Source organism: Ovis canadensis, chromosome 3, assembly GCF_042477335.2.
Source record: "Ovis canadensis isolate MfBH-ARS-UI-01 breed Bighorn chromosome 3, ARS-UI_OviCan_v2, whole genome shotgun sequence".
Lineage (NCBI taxonomy): Eukaryota > Metazoa > Chordata > Mammalia > Artiodactyla > Bovidae > Ovis > Ovis canadensis.
Genome location: NC_091247.1, coordinates 178,682,023 through 178,704,077, shown reverse-complemented (window position 1 = coordinate 178,704,077; position 22,055 = coordinate 178,682,023). Strand labels below are relative to the sequence as shown.

Genomic DNA, 22,055 nt, shown 5'->3' with positions numbered 1-22,055 from the left:
TGGGGAACTAAGATCCCACATATCATGGGGCAACTCAGCCCATGCACCAGAACTAGAGAGCCCATGTGCCACAATGAAAGATCCTGCATGATGCAGTGAAGCTCTCATATGCTGCAACTAAGGCCTGATGCAGCTAAACAAATAAATATTTAAAACTAATGAGAAGGAAGGCAAGATGGCAGAAAGAATCCATGCAAAGGCACTTTGAAAAGTATAGCATATGATTATATTTCTCAATATTACTGCCACTGTTAGAAGGCTTATTAAATTGTTATACTCACAATGACGGTTTTCACACACTTTGGCTGGCACCCAAAGACCGGGGATCGCCTGCCCATGAAATAAATGGTATAGAGACATCTCCTCGTCTCTTGGCCCTATGAAATAACAGCAATTATCTTAACATCAGCTTTTCAGTTAGGACAAAGCTTTCCAATCTCTGCAAGCAAGGGGGTGGGTGATACATTGCTGTCTCTCTAATTGAAATGTTCTGGAAAGGGAGGGGGTTGGCTTCTTGGAGCTGCTTCATAAAAAAGAAAATGCAGCATTGGAATGTTGGCTACCAGAATACTAGGTGGCAAAATGCAGATAATTATCCCTTAAAGTGATACTCCATACAGAGAACTTTTCTTTAGAAGATGAGTTCAAGTTAGGAAGAATTATAGAGTATCTCAGATAAAAGCATCTTCCCAACACTTGACATTGAACTGAGACTTGGTTTCTTTTTACTTATTGGTTGATGGTTGCCTGGTCTGAGGCGGGATTAAGGCTGTTTACAAAGACTTATACAAGAGTAAATGCAAATTCAAGTGAGAAGAGTCAGCATTGTTATTGTCATAAACGACTACTGTGCCATGGAAGGTGCATGTGTGTTGATTCTTTGTAATTGTTGGAGTATCCTCTGAAGCACTTTTTTCCTATAAACAGCTAAAAGAAACATAGACAGGTCATTCATTCAGAGATAAGTGTATCACACCCCAAGTCTGTCATGTGGATAACTAACTTCAACCATAGAGGGAATCAGGAAGGTGGGACTCCTCAAGGCTTGAAACAGTGTTACTGTGAAGTCCATTTCCTGCTCCTGTCCTCAACCAGCTACTGGGATATGGAAGATGCAGAAACTGAAAAATCCCTTCTTCCACAGGGCGTTGATAGAGATGAGCTCCTGTTTATATTTATTTATTAATCAAAATTTTGCTTTGGTTGAAAAAAATGGATTCAAGATTTTAGAAAGATGCATACAAGATTAAGAAGGTGAGATTAAATTAAAACCCAGTGAAGGAAGGAGGGCAGTGAAATGAGGTGTGCTGGAGACTCACTTTCTAATTCAGACCTTCCTGTGATCCAGAAACAGTTTTATCAAAGAAGATATCAAAGAAATACTTACTAGTGGTTTAGTTCCAAATGGGCAGATGGGCGCCTGGGGACACTTTCCACACTTTCCCTTGGTAAAACACAGAGGCAAAGTGAGCATTTCATGGTTATTACTTTGAATCAAAACAAGGCTGCAAATATTTTCCAGACTTGAGACTGAAGGTTTCAGGCTACAGAACTGCAAATCAGAAGCTCATCTGGCTTAACCTCTTTCATGTCCTTTGAGCCAAACACTTCAGCTACTTCGGGTCATGGACACTGGAGCATCACTTTCTCCACTATACATTTCAGAAGCGTGTAATCTTGTAAACTGTGTGAATCTTAGCTCAGTTAAATCCTAATTCCTCTAACACCAACTCTCATTTGTTGAAAACCTACTATGTAGTGAATTGGGCCAGACTATGAGATTAAAGAATGCATCACCTACAGTGCCCTCAGCCCTAGAGGCACACTGTCCAACTGCGAGGTCAGCATGGAGATAATACCCACTGTCATGAGACAAAGATTCACAAGTGAAGACATTTAAAAGTGCCAGCCTGTTCCAAAACAGGAGGAGGCCAGTGTGACTAGTTCTTAACTTGGCGCCTCTGGATGGTATAGCTTGGCCACTCACAGCTCTCGCTCTGGGGCCAGACTGCCTGGACTTGAACTCCTTTGCCACTTGCTAGCTCTGTGAACCTGGGGGTGTCACTTAATCTCCCTAGGGCTCATTTTCCCCATCTTCAAAATGGCAGACTGATAGTGCTTACTCTGTAGGGTGTTGTGGGGAGTCCATGGGTTAATACATGTGAAATGTTTAGAGCAGTGCCTAGCACATAAAAAGTGCCCAACAGATGTTAACAGTTATCATTATTACTGAGAGAACCTATACCATCTCATGGAGCAAAAAGTCTCGATTACTCATCCTATATTATACTGAAATGATCCATTTCCATATTTTCTCTCCTGGTAGACGATGGTGGGCCCATCCCTGCCAGTGGGTGTACAGGGCTCCTTCCCTATGGCTATGCTGGGCATGACACATTTTCCCCTTGAGGAAGACCATGGCTTTGAAATCCTGCTCAACACAACCCTTCAGGCAGCCTTTCCAAGGCATACAAGGCACTAGACTGTGAGCCCATTGAGGGCAAGGGTCATGTCATATTTATTTCTGTAGAGCCACAACCAAGTACGCTCCTTGGCACTTGGAGATGTTTCTGTAGTGGTGTTTTGAACTGAATTGAGATACTCTAATAGACGAGTCCCAGGCTTTCAAAATTATAAAAAATAAGCCAACACTCTTTAGTTACATCACTGGTCTTGGATAGAACTTACTTGTATGATAGTGGTGTCGTTAATGTCGCATCTATTCTTCTGAATTTCCAGCACTTTCCCCAAGCCATGGATCACTCCCTTGTCAGTGGCTACATTGGTGTAGTTTATCGGAGCCTCATTTACGTAGAGCTGTGAACAGGAAGGTTAACTGTCAATCTGTACTCCAGTGATTTTAAGGGAAATAAGGACGATAGGGATTGGAGGATGTCAACATGACACTAGCCAAGGAGATACTGCAATATTCACCTGGCAGGTGTAGCACATTGTGCTGGAGACAGCTCTGCCCTAGGAGAGCTGAGTGACAGTTCTGCACCTGGTACCTTCTATCTGTGTGACCTTGGGCCAGTTGCTTTTCCTCTTTGAACCTCAATTTCCTCCTTTGTAAAAAGAAGAGGTTGTTCCTGATAATCTCTAAGTTTTCTCTCCATCATCCAAATGATCGGTTTTCACTGTTCAAAAAATTCTGAATCACGATCACTATGTTAATGCCATTGATAATATGTCTCCAAGGATGTGCTCAGCTGTGCTAGTTATTGGTGGCCTCAGAGGTGTGGCTGCCTTCCACAGCCAAGACATAGAGAACGAAACTTAGCATCCTTTTAGCATATCTCTGCTTCCTGGTTAACTTGCAACCACCCCTCATTAAGACTAAATTACCATTATACAAGAATAAAAATATTTGAGTGTTTTAGAGTTTGCAAAAATGTGTTCTACCTGATAGATCTATCTCCCTGACAGATCACTTTCCAGGGTGTGGAGACTGCTCAGAGGTCTCATTAACCATATCATGTTTTCCTTGGGGCTTCTCTGGTGTTCGCAGTACGTTTGTATTGTCTTTGTTTGTGCTGTCTTTGCCTAGTGTGTCAGTAAGCGTGTAAGACATGGGAACTAAATTTCTAACTTAAATTCAACTTTGAGTTATAACTTGTTTGGTTTTGATTTTTTAAAATGGGAGGATATCTTAATGATTGTTTAGTGTAAAATAAGTAAAGCCATTAATTCATTCCTGAGTATAACTAATATAACTGAAAACAAATGGCTGTTTGAAAAACTGGGGGGTTATATGTGTGTGTATAGGTGTAGTAGGGCAGAGGTTGGGAGAAGAGGGAATTCTTTGTTGTACTAAACAGATGTCAACTTCATATCTAATGAGCATTTAAAAATGATTAACATCTCCCAAACTCCCCAATGCATCAAGAGTGAAGTGACTCTATTAAGTGTTTAAATTTGAACTTCCACTGAATGTTAAAGTCCCTGACGATTTACTTGGACTCAAGTGAATTTCCATGGGATGTTGGGCTGAATCATGACTGAGGTCCACAGAAGTGGTCCAAGGCCTGTGTAGATTTGGAGAAGCAGCAGGGGCCTCACTTGTGATGTCAAATGGTGATCATGAAACAAATCTGCAGAATTCCAAGAGGCTGAGCTGATTTAAAATATTAAAATGTCAGAACTTCTGATGTTGTAATACTGTTTATTTGGCATAAAAAATCTGAATCATTTTTATTATGAGATTTACTTGAATTACAAGCTGCATTAGAATTTTGATCTGAACACAAGTCTCTTCATTTAGACAGCATTTTCCCACATCTCTGTTGTCCTGAGAGTGAATGAGTTATCAATAAAAGCAAAACCTCTATTGTAAGATAGAACTATTTAAGATAAAGTCTCTATTGTAAAAGAAAAAAAAAAAGCTCCTGATCAGAGACTTTTCAAACACATGGAAAATAAACATGACAGAATAAAAACTGATCCAACTAACCAGAATATTCATTTCTACATGGTGAAATAAAAGATAACAAAGATAAACAATATAGAAGGCCCTTATCAACAAAAGTTGCCTTACCTGGAAAAAAAAGAAAATGTATTTAAAAGGATCTCCTCAAAATTATTACCCAATAGGTAAGATTATTTATAGGAGTCAGAGGGAAATATTTGGTGTTAGATTATTCTCTAAGTAATGAAAAACCAGAAAGATTAAAAAAAACACAAACCCCAAAGCTGAGCATGTTAAAAAAAAAAGCAACTGTTACACAAAATTCACCTGGGCTTCAATGATGATAACACTGAGAATATTGTTTTCAAAATTGTGCTTTTTAAAAAAAATGCACTTTTTTTTACAGGGAACAATATTACCTCTTAAAAATTTGGGATTAAATTTTCATCATTTTAATACAGTGCTTGCTGCTGCTGCTGCTAACTCGCTTCAGTTGTGTCCGACTCTGTGCGACCCCATAGATGGCAGCCCGACAGGCTCCCCCATCCCTGGGATTCTCTAGGCAAGAACACTGGACTGGGTTGCCATTTCCTTCTCCAGTGCATAAAAGTGAAAAGTGAAAGTGAAGTCGCCCAGTTGTGTCCAACTCCTAGCGACCCCATGGACTGCAGCCCACCAGGCTCCTCCATCCACGGGATTTTCCAGGCAAGAGTACTGGAGTGGGGTGCCATTGCCTTCTCTGAATATAGTGCTTAGTTTCTTCTAAATAATCATTAGTTTTGATTACCTTTTCTTGTGAGAATTTATACCAGAGTCACATAGTGAATTTCTTATTGAATTTTCAGATTGACTGTTTCACTGGCTATTTGACATAGGTACATAGAATTGCATACTGAAATGTTTAAAATATGTATTTAGTCTCAATTCTTTTTACAAATTCTAAACACTTACAGTGCTTAGAGGTTGTGTGAGATTAATACTGGGATACTGGGGTGGGGGCAGTTGGCTCTAGGTCTGCAGTCTGTATGAACAAGCAGTGGTAATAACGTTCATCCATTTGGCTGCTGGATCCTTCCTTCACATGTCAGGTGGCTCCTTACATCCTGAGGCCATGCCACTTTGGGGGGTTACGTTTGGCTGCCAGGTTCCCTGCCACCTTGGAGGTGGCTTGGGGACTGTCTGTTATTAGGAAGCAGAACTGAAGCGCCCTGTAACTGTTGGGATTCAATCCCAAGACCAGTCAGACCACACTGATGGTCTGAGGGCTGGTGATGGGGTGGACAAGAGGGAGCTTCCCAGTCTGGCCCAGCCATTACTTTATGGTGGAACACAGACAGCTGTCCGCTGTGGATAAGGCTGAGGAAGTGGTGGTGAAGATTATCCAATGCGGAAGTGATGGTGGATGACAGAGCTAGGATGCCCACTGTGTGTTCAGGGGGAGGATCGCACCTGGTCATCACGGAGGAAGAAGCCGAGGAGGTAGGAGAAGCCCAGCATGGTCTCCCGGTGCATGCCGTTGTGCAGGTCATTCTTCAGCAGCTTCTCCTCCAAGACCACGTGATACCTGAGTATGTCTTCCTCCTGGATGACACACAGAAGGGAAAGTCAGCCCACAGGCCCACCAGTCCCTGGGCACTCACTGGGCTACTCACTGGGCATCGTCCCAGCTGCATCTCATCACACTTGCAGTGGCAGCTGAATCTGAATGGCAGAGACCTGTGACTCCCAGAGTGGTTCTATCATGTTCCCATGTTCCTCAAGACGCCAGCACCAGCCTGGCAATGCCTTCTCTGAGGGCCCTCAGGGACCCTCCTCCAACATCAGAGCCACTAGACGAATGGGCCCCGCCCCTCACAGGTCTGAGTCACCGCTTCTCTGGGCCCCTCCATATTTCTAAGTTTTAGTTGTCCTGACCTCTTTCCTTTCTTCTCCCAGCCTTTGGGGTTATAGATGCTTCTATGCTATCTCTATTTTACCTTTCAATTATATTTATATAGCTTAATACCCAATAAACAATTCATAATATTAAATTTTCTCTGGTATGGTTTCTGTCTCCTAATGGACCCTATTTTTTTTTTTTTTTTACTAATAATTTTTACCTTTCTATACTAATATCCTTTTCATGGAAGGGCACTTTGTGAGTACATGTCAGTCTCAAACTTCCAATCTATCCCTCCCCTACACTCTGATAGACTCTGATTGGTGCAAGGACCAAGCCCCTTCCTCTAATGTCCTGTTGGGACAAAGTACCAGCATGGAGCAAGCGAGGAAAGAAGATTTAATTTTAAATCCAGTTCAAAATGTTGATAACCACAAGGGGCTGGTTTAAAAAAAATTTTTTTTTTTAATTTTTACTTAATTGAGATTGTGTTTGTGGCTGAAAGTGATGATAAGATTTTCTGCAAGACTGCCTGAGGTTTTATCCCAGGGCAGTTAATGAATGTTCTCTGCTAAACAGGTTCAAAGGGATGGGGGAGGAGTGGGGAGACAAAGAAAAGATGACTTCCACTTCTATTCCAGGAGTGCTGCTTGCTCAGCATGCCAGTTACAAAAATTGAATGCCCAGAGTTTTCATCTAATTGGAGAACTAAGACCTACCCACCTGCAAAGACATTTCCTTATATGAGGTGTAGAAGTGCTATGGGGTGTACAGATGGTCTGAACTCAGAGGCAGAAGAGATTATCTGCAGCTAAGGGGCCAGTTAAAGGCCTCATAGTCAACAAAAGAGTCTGAAATACGGTAGTTGGGTGCAATCTCAAAAATGACAGAATGATCTCTGTTCGTTTCAAAGGCAAGCCATTCAATATCACAGTAATCCAAGTCTATGCCCTGACCAGTAATGCTGAAGAAGCTGAAGTTGAATGGTTCTATAAAGACCTACAAGACCTTCTAGAACTAACACCCCAAAAATATGTACTTTTCATCATAGGGGACTGGAATGCAAAAGTAGGAAGTAAAGAGATACCTGGAGTAACGGGCAAATTTGGCCTTGGAGTACAGAATGAAGCAGGGCAAAGGCTAATAGAGTTTGGCCAAGAGAACGCACTGGTCATAGCAAACACCCCCTTCCAACAACACAAGAGAAGACTCTACACATGGACATCACCTGATAGACAACACCAAAATCAGATTGATTATATTCTTTGCAGTCAAAGAAGGAGAAGCTCTATACAGTCAGCAAAAACAAGACTGGGAACTGACTATGGCTTAGATCATGAACTCCTATTGCCAAATTCAGACTTAAATTGAAGAACGTGGGGAAAACCACTAGACAATTCAGGTATGACCTAAACCAAATCCCTTACAACTATAGAGTGGAAGTGACAAATAGATTCAAGGGATTAGATCTGATAGACAGAGTGTCTGAAGGACTATGGACGGAGGTTTATGACATTGTACAGGAGGCAGGGATCAAGACCATCCCCGAGAAAAAGAAATGCAAAAAAGCAAAATGGCTGTCTGAGAAGGCCTTACAAAAGGCTGAGAAAAGAAGTGAAAGGCATAGGAGAAAAGGAAAGATATACCCATTTGAATGCAGAGTTCCAAAGAATAGCAAAGAGAGATAAGAAAGCCTTCCTCAGTGATTAATGCAAAGAAATAGAGGAAAACAGTAGAATGGGAAAGACTAGAGATCTCTTCAAGAAAATTAGAGATACCAAGGGAACATTTCATGCAAAGATGGACACAATAAAGGACACAAATGTTATGGACCTAACAGAAGCAGAAGATACTAAGAAGAGGTGGCATGAATACACAGAAGAACTGTACAAAAAAGACCTTCATGACCCAGATAACCATGATGGTGTGATCACTCACAGAGCCAGACATCCTGGAATGTGAAGTCAAGTGGGCCTTAGGAAGCATCACTAAGAACAAAGCTAGTGGAGGTGATGGAATTCCACTTGAGCTACTTCAAATTCTGAAAGATGATGCTGTGAAAGTGCTGCACTCAATATGCCAGCAAATTTGGAAAACTCAGTAGTGGCCACAGGACTAGAAAAGGTCAGTTTTCATTCCAATCTCAAAGAAAGGCAATGCCAAAGAATGTTCAAACTACTGCAAATTGCACTCATCTCACATGCTAGCAAAAGTAATGCTCAAAATTCTCCAAGCCAGGCTTCAACAGTATGTGAACCATGAACTTCCAGATGTTCAAGCTGGATTTAGAAAAGGCAGAGGAACCAGAGATCAAATTGCCAACATCCACTGGATCATTGAAAAAGCAAAAGAGTTCCAGAAAAACATCTACTTCTGCTTTACTGATTACACCAAAGCCTTTGTGTATATCACAACAAACTGGAAAACTCTTCAAGAGAAGGGAATACCAGACCACCTGACCTGCCTCTTGAGAAATCTGTATGCAGGTCAGGAAGCAACAGTTAGAACTGGACATAGAACAGCAGACTGGTTCTAAATTGGGAAAGGAGTACATCAAGGTTGCATATTGTCACCCTGCTTATTTAACTTATATGCCAGGCTGGATGAAGCACAAGCTGGAATCAAGATTGCTGGGAGAAATATCAATAATCTCAGATATGCAGATAACACCACCCTTATGGTAGAAAGTGAAGAGGAACTGAAGAGCCTCTTGATGAAAATGAAAGAGAAGAGTCGAAAAGCTGGCTTAAAACTCAACGTTCAAAAAATGAAGATCTTGGTATCTGTCCCATCATTTTATGGCAAATAGATGGGGAAACAATGGAAACAGTGACAGACTTTGTTTTGGGGGGCTCTAAAATCACTGAAGATGGTGACTGCAGCCATGAAAAGACACCTGCTCCTTGGAAGAAAAGTTGTGACCAACCTAGACAACATATTAAAAAGCAGAGACATTACTTTGCCAACAAAGGTCTATCTAGCCAAAGCTATAGTTTTTACAGCAGTCATGTATGGATGTGAGAGTTGAACTATAAGGAAAGCTGAGCACCGAAGAATTGATGCTTTTAACTGTGGTGTTGGAAAAGACTCTTGAGAGTCCCTTGGACTGCAAGGAGATCCAACCAGTCCAGCCTAAAGGAAATCAGTCCTGAATATTCCTTGGAAGGATTGATGCTAAAGCTGAAACTCCAATACTTTGGCCACTTGATACAAAGAATTGACTCATTTGAAAAGCCTCTGATGCTGGGAATGATTGAAGGTGGGAGGAGAAGGGGAAGACAGTGGATGAGATGGTTGGATGGCATTACCAACTCAATGGACATGAGTTTGAGGAAGCTCCAGGAGTTGGTGATGGACAGGGAAGCGTGGCATGCTGCAGTCCATGGGGTTGCAAAGAGTCAGACATGACTGAGTGACTGAACTGAACTGAAGGGGCCAGAACCAGCTTTCCTGAGGAAGGTGAGACTGGACTTGAAGAATCAGTGTGGATGAGGAGGATTCAGGAGGCAAGGAAGGAGGAAGGACAGCCCTCCTGAATGAGGCGGTGGTGTGTGTGTGTTGTGGGGGCTTCCCTGGTGGCTCATTGGTTAAGAATCTGCCTGTAGTGCAGAAGACCCAGTTCGATCCTTGGGTGGGGAAAATCCCCTGGAGGAGGAAATGGCAATCCACTCCAGTATTCTTGCCTGGAAAACCCCATGGACAGAAGAGCCTGGAGTGTTCCTCTGTGTGTGTGTGTGCGCGCGCGCGTGTGTGTAGACAGGAGCAAACACGCCTTTGGCGTCCTTAGAACTATATGACATCACTCTGGTTAGACCACAAGGTGTCTGCAGAGAATGGGTAGGGAGAGAGCAGTGGACCAACAATGGCTTAGCGGGACTTCATGTATCAGCCCTGTCTCCTTAGCATTGATTACCCTATATTAAGTTAGAAGTGAAAACAGCTCACTTGCTGTGCAATTACAACTTTAAACTTGTTCCCTTGCTATGGGGCTGGGGGTGGGACACCCCTGGGATCCTTCTAAATGGAAAGTCTGGTACCAGCACTGAATAGAAGGTAATTGTGACCAGTTTGTGGAGGCTATAAGTACCTGGGGAGACAGTCTGGACTTAGTCACTGAGGAAATGGAGAGCCACCCAAGGGTTTTGAGCCAGAGAGTGAAGGGATTGGAGCTTTTCATTGGGTTGGCCCAAAAGTTCACTTGAGTTTTTCCATAAGATGTCACAGAAAAACACAAATGAACCTTTTGGCCAACCCAGTATTATTTCACAAAGTCCTTTGAAAAAGTTTTGACTGTTTATCCCCAGATGTTAGGAATCGGGGAAGACAGAGATGGGGCAATTAGGAGGAAGATGGGGATAGTCCATTCCCTCTAGATCCCCTGTGCTGACAGCTTGCTGCGCGGGACCGGGGAGAAGCCGGGGAGGGGAGGAGGGGTGGCTATGAAGATGCTTCCAGGTTCCTGGGGAGACTGCATCTTTGTGTCTGTGAGCCTGAGTGTGTGCTTCCAGGGCTATGGATGAAATACATGAACAGCTCTGGCCTGGGGGAGGTTACCTGGGAACAGAATGGGTATGAGAGTCTCTGCTTGAGTTTCTATTAAATAAGTGGATACTGACAAGGCAGTTTTGATGAAACAGTGAAATGGTACATGGTGGATCGACTGAAAACTTTAAGTGCTTGAATTTCCGGAAAATAGTTTCCTGGGTTATCACTGCTAATACCTACCAGAGTTGTGACCTTCTTCTCTCGGATATAACTCTCAATGGCATCATTGTTTGGAGCAAACACCGTGTAAGCATCAGCAGCCTCGATCGCAGTTGCCAGGTTATATTGCTGTGATGGAGAGAGACAGGAGCACGTGAGGGACTTCTGTTCCTAGGTAACCTGAGCAGAGGGTCATGCGGAGGATATGGTACTTGCAATGATGTAGCCCCGGAAGCTGGAATAGTCAGGCATCTCGTCCAGTCGGGTGAGCAGGTTTGGTAAGGAGCCAGTTAGACCTCTCTGGGGAACCAGAACCTGGGAAAGGAAGTCCCAAAATTCTGTTAGCTTGTGTTGGTAGGGCTTCCTGCTCTCCAATATACTGGTTCATGTCACAACAGTATGTAATCATAATGTTGTTGTTTAGTTGTTAAGTTGTGTCTGTTCTTGTGACACCAAGGACTATAGCCCACCAGGCTCCTCTGTCCATGGGATTTCCCGGGCAAGAATATTGAAGTGAGTTGCCATTTCCTCCTTCAGAGGACCTCCTGACCCAGGGATTAAATTTGCATCTCCTGCATTGGCAGGTGGATTCTTTACCACTGAACTTCCAGGGAACCCCATGTGATCCTGAGGCCACTTCAAGTTGAAACAAGGCATTCTCTGATAGTCTGCAAGACTAAACAGGGAGCATGGGAGCATGTGTATAGCTTGGGGCATGAAGTGGGTTGGATTTCAGCCCCATTGCACCCTTAGACCAGGCCCCGCTAGGCAGGGAACAGCCTGCATAGCTGTTTGTGGTGGCCCTGACAAGAGGGACCACAGTATCCAATGGATAGATAGAAAAGGGGCTGCTCAAGGAGCCAGTGCAACCCAGAGGCTAAGCAGCAAACTTGAATCAGTTGACACACATCCATGAATCTTTGTGTTCACACACATTTCTTCCTCAACCCATAGGAGCCTCACGTGTCCCATTTGGCAAGTGAGGAGAATGGTACGTACTTTCTTAGGGTTGTTGTAAAAGTCAAATGTGATGCATGATACTCGGCATGATGCCTGGCACCTATCGGGCTGTCAATCATTCCAATTTTACTGCATGTCAGGTGAGGTGGTAATGCTGATGCAGGACAGAGAAAAGAAGCAGTTCCACCCCTCCAGGACGTGCCATCATACAAGAATGATGCTCATGGCTTAGTCCACAAAGAACCATCAAACAAGGGGGTGCAGTTATGTCAAATGAGTTCCATATCAGAAATCCCACAGGATTTCAGAGGAAGGAAAAGGGAATAAAACTGAGATTTAGTGTGGCCTCACTAGGCAGCAGACATTGAGAGAGACGGTGTTGCTCAATCCTCAAAGGAAGGAAAAATGAACTTCAGAGAGGTTAGGTAACTTTCTCAAGGTTATAGAGTTAGCTGAATGCCTGAACCCAGATCCTGTATGATTCTAGGACTTATGTGCTTGCTACTGTATTAACCTCGGTGATATGGGTTGTAGAGATCAGGAAAGGCTTTCGAGGAGGTAGGACTTTGAATGGGTCCCATGATAATAACGTTCAGTATAGGAGATGGGTTGGGGTGCCATTTTACTAATGGGGTTGTGTTCATCAGAAATAAAAACATAAATGATAAGAAGAGGTAATTCCATGATGTTTTTTTAAGAGAAGTGTGTTTTTTTAGTACTTTGAAAAGCCAGGATTGGAGAAAAAAACACTCTTGGTAATGTTGCTTTCTGATAAATGAAGCCATAAACTCAGCATGGTTCTCTGCAAGTGACCTACCACTTGCTCATAAAATGTATTTATTTATGCCTCTTGTTAATACAAGAGACTTGCAAGGTCTTTGGAAAATATCACACTCAGAAGTCTTATAAGAAGCCTCTCTTTCCTGAACAGAAACTGTTAACATATTCTGTAACTTGAAATTAAAAAAGGGAGTGTATAAGTGTCAAATGAGAGTAATTTTAGTTAAAATGCAATTAGTTAATTGTCTTTTCTAATCTTCTACTTTTCAAAATTTTCCAATATGCCCTAAATTCTAACTTCAAATTTAAATGAAGTTCTTAACACAGTAACTGAAAATTATAGGATAGCTTAAAAAGTCATTTTCCATTTAATTTTCTTTCTATTTCATACCTTTGAATACTGTTGAATTGCATCTGAAGAGAAAATAAAACTTCCACAATATATTTTCTACCATTTTCCTTTTTCTCCCTTGGGCATAATAATGCAGAGAGGAGAGGACCAGTGACACACACATAGTTGCCTTTCTTCCAGTTCTTGATGATGTCCCACCTGGGTGTATGGACTTCCTGATACTAAGGTTCTTGGGTGCCTTGTAAGATGGTCTCATAAATAAGAGATATACATGACTACACTTTATATGAACCCACTGCAGGATACAGGCATAAGTAAAGAATAGCTGAGTCTTACTGAATGAGTAGAGCCTCTAAATGGTTTAAAATACAAATAATGAAGCAGGTTACTTTCATATTAAGGCTAAGTACTCCCCCCCTCCAAGATACCATACAGGAGGATAAATAACAAAAGGAGGAGATGCCACATGCGTAGGAGGAAGCAGTCTTGTACCTTGTTGATGATGTGTATCACTCCATTTGTGGCTGCATTGTCACCATCAATGACGGACGCTCCTCCGATTGTGATATTCTGTAAACGTACCAGAGTGAGAAGGTGAGTCCCTACAGAGTACACCCTGTACTGAATGATTTCTAGGTTTTCCACATTTTGAGCAGTAGCGACCTTCTCTCTTTTGGACCATGATGTACAGTTAGAAATAGTTTAAAATTGTGAGCCATTTGATGTCTCTCTCTCTCACACACACAACTGAAATGAAATAATAATTTCCTCTGCCATGTGGGAGGCATCTGATTGATTCTACTCCATTCTATTTCATTAAAAAAGTGCTGGCTGAGGCTCACTAAACAGATCCTGTAGTTGGAAAAGCACTGTAGATAGTATGGTGGGTTGAATTGTGTCCCCAAAATTCATATGTTGGAGCCCTAACCCCCAGTGCCTCAGAATGTGACCTTATTTGGAGACGAGGTCTTTATACCAGGTAACTGAGTTAACATGCGGTCATTGTTGTTTCTGTCACTTAGTCACGTTTGACTCTTTGTGACCCCATGGACTGTAGCACGCCAGGCTCCCCTGGCCCTCATATCTCCTGGAGTTTGCTCAAATTCATATCCATTGAGGTCATTAGGGTGGACCCTAATCCAATGTGACCAGTGTCCTTATAAGAAGAGGAAATTTGGACACAGGAGCTATGTGGGCAGAACACCATATGAACATGAGGACTGCCATCTGCAAGCCGAAGAGAGCGCCTGATGTCCCAATCCTTAGACAGAACCAACCCTGTCCACACCTTGACCTTGGACTTCCAGCCTGCAGAACTGAGACAGCAATTTCTGTTGTCTAAGCCACCTAGTCTGTGGTTCTTGGTTACAGCAGCCTTAGCAAAATGATGCAGACAGTTACTGACAGTTACAAGAATATGAAATGCATGGGGAATGGAGGTAAGCAAAGCTAAATGCACACTCGTGCAGCCACCAGCCACGTATGACACAACTGGCCTCCGCTCTCTCGGGGCTCCTCTCCTCTTCTCCCACCACTGCAGTCTGATTGAAATTCTTCCCGGGAACCCTGGATCCTGAGGGGACTTGTCTCATCCTAGGCACGTCAGCAGAGGTCCTGAAGCAAATGACACTGGCTGCCTTGCACCTCTCTTTTGATTACAGGGGGATGTTTATATCAGACTTAAGAAAGAACTCATTATAATTGTGCCTTTGATAGTTACCTCCTCTAATTCACAGGTCTTAATTGATTTACTTCTGAAGCTACAACCCTGGGATGAACCTTCCCAAGGTGAGTGTTCAGTTAATGCTTGTTTAGAGAGTCAATGATTTAAAACACTAGTGTAAAACCACCCATTGACTGATATATGTACGTAAGGTTCTAGAATTATTGTAATAAAATGTAGAGAGACCATGCGGCCCTATGAAACTCTTTTATACTTTCTGAAAGGACTATTCTGATGAAGCACATATGTTTATGTAATACCTAAATAGATAGAACCTTTTCACAGCACCATTGCTGATGGGTAGGAAGGCAAAAATGCTTTAGAACTGCAAATCTAGAGCATTCTGACTGTGGCCCACAATCCATTGATGGGGTAGTTCTCACTTCCCAGTAGACCCTCTATCCTCATTTTGTGCAGTTCATAGAAAGAGCTTTAAATCACTGCTGCATTCAGCAGGGCAGCCAGACCTCCTTACAAAAAACCAAATCCAAGTCCTTGAAATGCTGTAGAAAATGCCAGAAGGTGAGCATCTATAGGGCTCCCCTCTTCCTGTGCACTATCCTGTCTCCAGCACTCTGATCAGTTCCTGACATACAGTAGGTGTTCAGTAAACATCTGCAGACTGACTGACTGACCCTAACTTAGTATAATATCGTAGTGATCTCTAATGATTCAATCAGTAGGTTACCAATAACAAGCTCTTAACCACACATAAAAATCCAAGTTGTGAAACTCCACTGCCTTCACCCAGAAGAAGTGAAATATTTGTCTTTCTGGATCAGTCTGTGGTCTAATAGAAGAGCCTGTGGCCAACCAGTGGGCAGAGAGCCTCATTTTATAGGAGCCCTGCTACACAGAAACTCTGTGAGTGTGTGTATCAGTATATGTTGATAGTCGTTGACGCTGGGTGATGCCTACCATGGAGTTTTACGTTCCATCTATTTTTGCTCATGTTCGGAAATTTCCATAACATAAAAACTTCACAGTACGATATGAACGTATGTCGCAAGTTTCCATTGAACAGACCCAATACGGTGCTCTCTTACCCCATCTGCCTTCACCAGGTGGAGGAAGTTGCCCTGCAAAGATGTTGCCAGCATGTCAGAAGGTGACAGGGCCTGCAGATCAGCCACTCCGTATGTGCCCAGCAGCGTATGGTACCTATAACAATAGTCCATAAGGGCTGTAATGAGGCACTGATGCTTGAGACAGTGGTGGTAGGTGTAGTTAAGAGGGTAGGTTCTGGAGCCAGACCACCAGGTTCAAACTCTCCCCTTGAAACTATTGGCCATGGCCTCTGGGGTCAGTTACTTAATCACTCTGTGCCTTGGTTTCCACATCTGTAAAATGGGAATAATTATAATGTCTATTTCACAGAGAGGATTAACTAGATTGTATGTAAAAGCAGTTAGCACAGAGTTGGCTGTCAGTCATGTTGACTACTTCCATCCTGGGGGAAGGAGCGGGGGCGGGGGCGGTCCTAGAACATGTTCAGTGGCAAGGATCTGAAGGTCCATGGGGCCCACCTCCACTGTACTTCATTCACATTGATGCTAGTAAGACATCGTGAAGAACAAAATACATAATACCTACTTTATGAGGATGGGAATGTTGCTCTTGGTCAACCAAAAGGCTTTCTCTTCTTGGTCCATGTCCGCAATGGCTTGTCGGGAGGGCACAAGGACAGTAAGGTTTGAGGTGGTCGACAGCAGGTGTTGGAGGGAAGCATTCTGAATCCCAGAAGGAAAAGAAAGTGGCCTGACTCATGTCAGAGGACAAACGGGGCTGACTTAATCCTTGGCAGAAATCCAATATCCCGTGTGATATCGTTTCAGAGATACTGGGAAGGTCCTAGGGATTCCTTTCCCAAATCCATCCCACCTACTGACTGATGCCTCCACATTCCTTCTGAGACTCATTACTTTTATTTAAATGTGGGAGCCTTGACAAAAGGTATATCTTCCTAATCAGGCCACACTTCAAATCATTATCAGTCATTCACCCTTTAGTCTAAACGAAGAGGCAGAGAACAGTCTTGACAGGATCATGTGTGTATGTGTATGTGCAGACGTGTGTGCAGAGACCCTGACAATCCTTGGATGCCTTTGGAATAAGGATGGTAGGAAGACGCGGGAAACAGTTTCAGCAAGAGAGAGAGACTGAAGGCCTGAAATCAAACTTTATCTATTTGCCTAGAGGTATTAAAAGTTCTGGGTAGAAGCTGTGATGGACTTAATGTTTAACAACTGGCTCTCCAGAAAAACAAACAAACAAAAGCCCTGGTTTGCAGTGCTTGCTGATTTCTATGGTGTAACTTCTCCCATAATGGCTGATTTCCAGCCGCCATCACGACAGCATTGCAAGAGGGGCTGGGAAAGCTATACTCTTGTGAGCTGGGATGAGTGGGATTCAGCACACCACGGGCAAACTCATGAGTGTGGGGTGGGTCCTATGGAAATTTTTGCCAAGGATTAAGTCACCTTCTGTAGGGCCCTCCTCTCCCATGTGATGGGAGTCAGAGACCCCACGTGGAAGCAACAGGAAGCTGTCCTGGAGTGGCTGCTGATCACACACTGCATGTCTTGGCACCTGTCTTCTTCAGTTCAGTTCAGTTCAGTCGCTCAGTCGTGTCCGGCTCTTTGCGACCCCATGAATCGCAGCACACCAGGCCTCGCTGTCCATCACCAACTCCCGGAGTTCACTCAGATTCACGTCCATCGATCAGTGATCCATCCAGCCATCTCATCCTGTCATCCCTTTCTCTTCCTGCCCCCAATCCCTCCCAGCATCAGAATCTTTTCCAATGAGTCAACTCATCACATGAGGTGGCCAAAGTACTGGAGTTTCAGCTTTAGCATCATTCCTTCCAAAGAAATTCCAGGGCTGATCTCCTTCAGAATGGACTGGTTGGATCTCCTTGCACTCCAAGGGCCTCTCAAGAGTCTTCTCCAACACCACTATTCAAAAGCATCAATTCTTTGGCGCTCTGCCTTCTTTACAGTCCAACTCTCACATCCATACATGACCACTGCAAAAACCATAGCCTTGACTAGACGGACCTTAGTCGGCAAAGTAATGTCTCTGCTTTTGAATATACTATCCAGGTTGGTCATAACTTTTCTTCCAAGGAGTAAGTGTCTTTTAATTTCATGGCTGCAACCACCATCTGCAGTGATTTGAGAGCCCCCCCCCAAATAAAGTCTGACACTGTTTCCACTGTTTCCCCATCTCTTTCCCATGAAGTGATGGGACCGGATGCCATGATTTTCATTTTCTGAATGTTGAGCTTTAAGCCAACTTTTTCACTCTCTTCTTTCACTTTCATCATGAGGCTTTTGAGTTCCTCTTCACTTTCTGCCATAAGGGTGGTGTCATCTGCATATCTGAGGTGATTGATATTTCTCCTGGCAATCTGGATTCCAGCTTGTGCTTCTTCCAGCCCAGTGTTTCTCATGATGTACTCTGCATAGAAGTTAAATAAGCAGGGTGACAATATGCAGCCTTGACGTACTCCTTTTCCTATTTGGAACCTGTCTGTTGTTCCATGTCCAGTTCTAACTGTTGCTTCCTGACCTGCATACAGGTTTCTCAAGAGGCAGGTTAGGTGGTCTGGTATTCCCATCTCTTTCAGAATTTTCCACAGTTTATTGTGATCCACATAGTCAAAGGCTTTGGCATAGTCAATAAAGCAGAAATAGATGTTTTTCTGGAACTCTCTTGCTTTTTCCATGATGCAGTGGATGTTGGCAATTTGATCTCTGGTTCCTCTGCCTTTCTACATCCAGCTTGAACATCTGGAAGTTCACGGTTCATGTATTGCTGAAGCCTGGCTTGGAGAATTTTGAGCATTACTTTACTAGCATGTGAGATGAGTGCAATTGTGCGGTAGTTTGAGCATTCTTTGGCATTGCCTTTCTTTGGGATTGGAATAAAAACTGACCTTTTCCAGTCCTGTGGGCACTGTTGAGTTTTCCAAATTTGCTGGCATATTGAGTGCTGCACTTTCACAGCATCATCTTTCAGGATGGGACTAAACACTTATCACAAATGGCTGCTGAACCTGCCACCTTGGGCCACTTGGGCAAGAGATTCAGACAACTGGGGATGCTGGAGATCAGATTCTTGGTTTTAGAACTTTCCAAGGGAGAGGGGACAGTTTCTCAGGACATGTTGGGCTGAGGGCAAAACCCACGTGAAGTGTGCTAGGATTGCAGCTATAACTGCCAAATCTAACTTGGTGAATTACTAATGATGAATTATATTGAGTTTGTAAAAAGACCTTTTTTCAATGAAGAATGAAGCCATACATATATATTTAGGTTGGTTGGAAAGTCGATCACCCCAGCTTATCCTAGACTAGAAGTACTGAGCCCTGGTTGCATGCTAGATCACCTGTGAGGCTCCTGATATACACGGATGCCCAGGTTTAACCTCTGCCAATCAGATCAGAACATCTGGGGGTGGGAGCCTAGGCATAGCTATTGAAAGACGTGTGTTCCACATGGTTCTAAAGTGGACTCAGGGCTGAGAACCACTGCTCTAGACGACTGCCTTCCCTCCCCCACCAGCTGCATTTTCAGTCTTCTATTACATGCGGTCCGTATCTCTAAAATTATATATATTTCCAATCCTATTTTCAACAAAGGTACTCACATTTATCCACTGGTTAAATACAGCTGCAGCGGAGAGAAAGGACAATTCCTTATTCATTTCATGCAAGAGAGGGAGGAGAGAGAACACAGAAGAGGATCAGTGAGAGGCATATCAGGGCAGCTCCGGGAATCGTCCTTGCCAGCCTTGCCCATGTCGACATGAATGATGCCCAGGCTGGATGAGTCCCCGTGTTGCTAGAGCCATGCAGTTTCTTTCATGCTTATTGGCTCAAATTATCTTCTATATTCAAGGTCAAGGAGTGTTTCCAGAAAGTTCAAATGAAACAACAACTTCAAGTTTGTCCAAATCTGTATTTTGGTCGTAAGGACATGGCCACCCTGCCCCTCAGAAAGGTCACAGAGCTCAGTAAACTGCCGGCTTTCAGAGCCAGCATTGAGCAGGGCCTTGGGACATGGAACCAAACCACCTGGGTTTTCTTTCTGGTTCAGCCATTTCGTAGTTCCTTAGGTTAGGGATCCCTAACCTCTGTGATCTAATGCCTGATTCTGAGTGGAGCTGATGTAATAATAATAGAAATAAAGTGCATAATAAATGTAACATGCTTGAATCATCCTGAAACCATCCCTCTATCCCCAATTTGTGGAAAACCTGTCTTCCATGAAACTGGTCCCTGGAGCCAAAAAGGTTGGGGGCTGCTGCCTTAGGCAAGTTACTTCATCTCTCTGGGCCTCAGTGTTCCCAGCTGTAAGATAGGGATGACCAAAGTTCTGACCGTTAGGGTTGATGTGGCAGCTGGAAAGGTTAATGTTTTTAAAGTGCTTAGAATAGAGGCTGGCATGTAGGACACAGTAAGTTTTAGCCACTATTATTTCTAACTTATCCACCATGGGGTTTGTTAATGAACATATATACTGAACCATCACAATTGGCACCAGGATGGAGGGAGGCTGTAAGATATGAAAGAGAAAAGCTGGCCTCTGACCTTATGCAACTTATAGCTATTTTGGGAACTTTAAGATTTGAAAAGATAACCCAGAATGCTAGTAGATTAGTGACATTTGAAGGTATGATAGAGTAAGGAAAGCTCTGGACTTTGAGTTTAAAAAGGCTGGGTTCAGTTCCTGGGTCTGCCATTTACCAGCTGTATGATCTTGGGCTTAACCTCTCTGAGAATGCAAGAGCATAATCTGAATAATGATTCTGATGACACCTTGCTCCTGGGATTATGAACATTACATTCATTAATGTTTGTGAAAACATTTTAAAAACTATTGAACACCACGAAAATGGCAATAACAATTACTATGTGCAAATTTGCCAAAAGATAATATATCTCAGAGCTGTCTTAACTACTTTTTGAAAGTAGTTGAGGTTATTGAGTAAGTTGGTAAACCCTGGTTAAAAAGTAAACCAGTTTAGTTAGTGATACAAGAACTGAGATGCTCAAATAATCCCTTCAGGGAGAGGAGGGTGCGAGCTGGAACTGAACTCAGGGGAGAAAGACCCAAGGCTGGGTCTGTGGTGGAGGGGAACAGAGCTGGTGTCGAGCTGGGAAGACAACAGCTCTGGTAAAATTGTTGGAAGCAAACTGAGTTGAGGCCCTGTGAGGTGCTCGCAGTGCCAGGAGGAGGACTTGGACTTGATCTTGCTTCCCCTGGGAGGAGAGGAGCATTGTGAGAGTGGGGTTTTAGAGTTCTAAAATTTTAGGGAGTGTGGCCATGGACAGTGTAGAGAAAATGTGAGGTTCAAGCTCCAGGGTATGGGTGTCAGGAGATGAGCCTAATGGGATGAAGAGAAACAGGTGCAGTGAAGGGTGGGAAGGACCCTGCTAGGCAGGGCAGCCATGGTGGAGGCTGCAGCCGTCAAAGAGCATGTTAGGGCAGGCGCAGCCCTGGCACTGTGAGACCAGTGGTGCCCATTGAGAGGAGGCGCAGGAACCAAACTCCAGAGAGCTGAGCAAAAAGTGAGTGAGGAGAAAATTCACCAACTTGCTTTCTCATTTCAAAAGATCTTTATGAACAGTAGGAATGAAGTAGGAAACACGACGAAGACCTGCCCTCCAGAGGTGATGGTCCAGTGGGGTGTGTCCTATATTGACAGATTGTGCTGATGGTTAAGTGCTGGGCTCTGCATGTAGACAGCTGATGAGCTGAGGAAAGTTTGATTAGGCTCTTAGTTTCTTCATTAATAAAATGGGCACAATAACAGCATAAGCCCAGAGTGTTGTGATGAGGTTTAAATGAAGTGCAGCTGCATGTTAAGGATTTAGTAAGATGCCTGGTACACAGAAGGTGCATACAGGTGCACACACACATACCTTAGATAGGGGTAAGCACAGCGAGCTCTAGATACCTATAGAAGGCCTACAACCTGGACAGGATTGCCCAGGAACTCAGCAGGTGCCAGTTATTTGCTCGTTTGGGAAGTCTGGGACTGGAAAGAGGCAGAATGGCAAGAAAGAGAAGTCGAGACTGCTTTGGTACACAGAAGGTACCAAATAAAAGTTTCCTCCCTTCAATTTGTAGAAAATTTGTGACCCATTGAACACATATGCCATTTGTGAGAAGTTGCTTGTTTCAGATAGAATCTCCTGGAGCACATGATTGGAAGAGCACTTTAAAGGCATCCTAGCCAAGAG

At 43.5% G+C, this 22,055-nt stretch overlaps 1 protein-coding gene across 2 annotated transcripts in view; it reads right to left on the bottom strand.

Moving 5' to 3' along the window:
• Window positions 1-22,055, bottom strand: part of STAB2 (stabilin 2) — a 174,570-nt gene that overhangs the window by 65,416 nt on the left and 87,099 nt on the right. For both annotated transcript variants that reach the window (XM_069581064.1, XM_069581065.1), the window contains 10 exons: window positions 19,457-19,504; window positions 16,397-16,533; window positions 15,850-15,964; window positions 13,573-13,650; window positions 11,205-11,303; window positions 11,010-11,117; window positions 5,855-5,986; window positions 2,689-2,817; window positions 1,388-1,444; window positions 282-377 (listed from right to left, as the gene is read on the bottom strand). In XM_069581064.1, coding sequence (XP_069437165.1) covers window positions 282-377; window positions 1,388-1,444; window positions 2,689-2,817; window positions 5,855-5,986; window positions 11,010-11,117; window positions 11,205-11,303; window positions 13,573-13,650; window positions 15,850-15,964; window positions 16,397-16,533; window positions 19,457-19,504 — 999 coding nt within the window. The remainder of the gene's footprint in view (window positions 1-281; window positions 378-1,387; window positions 1,445-2,688; window positions 2,818-5,854; window positions 5,987-11,009; window positions 11,118-11,204; window positions 11,304-13,572; window positions 13,651-15,849; window positions 15,965-16,396; window positions 16,534-19,456; window positions 19,505-22,055) is intronic.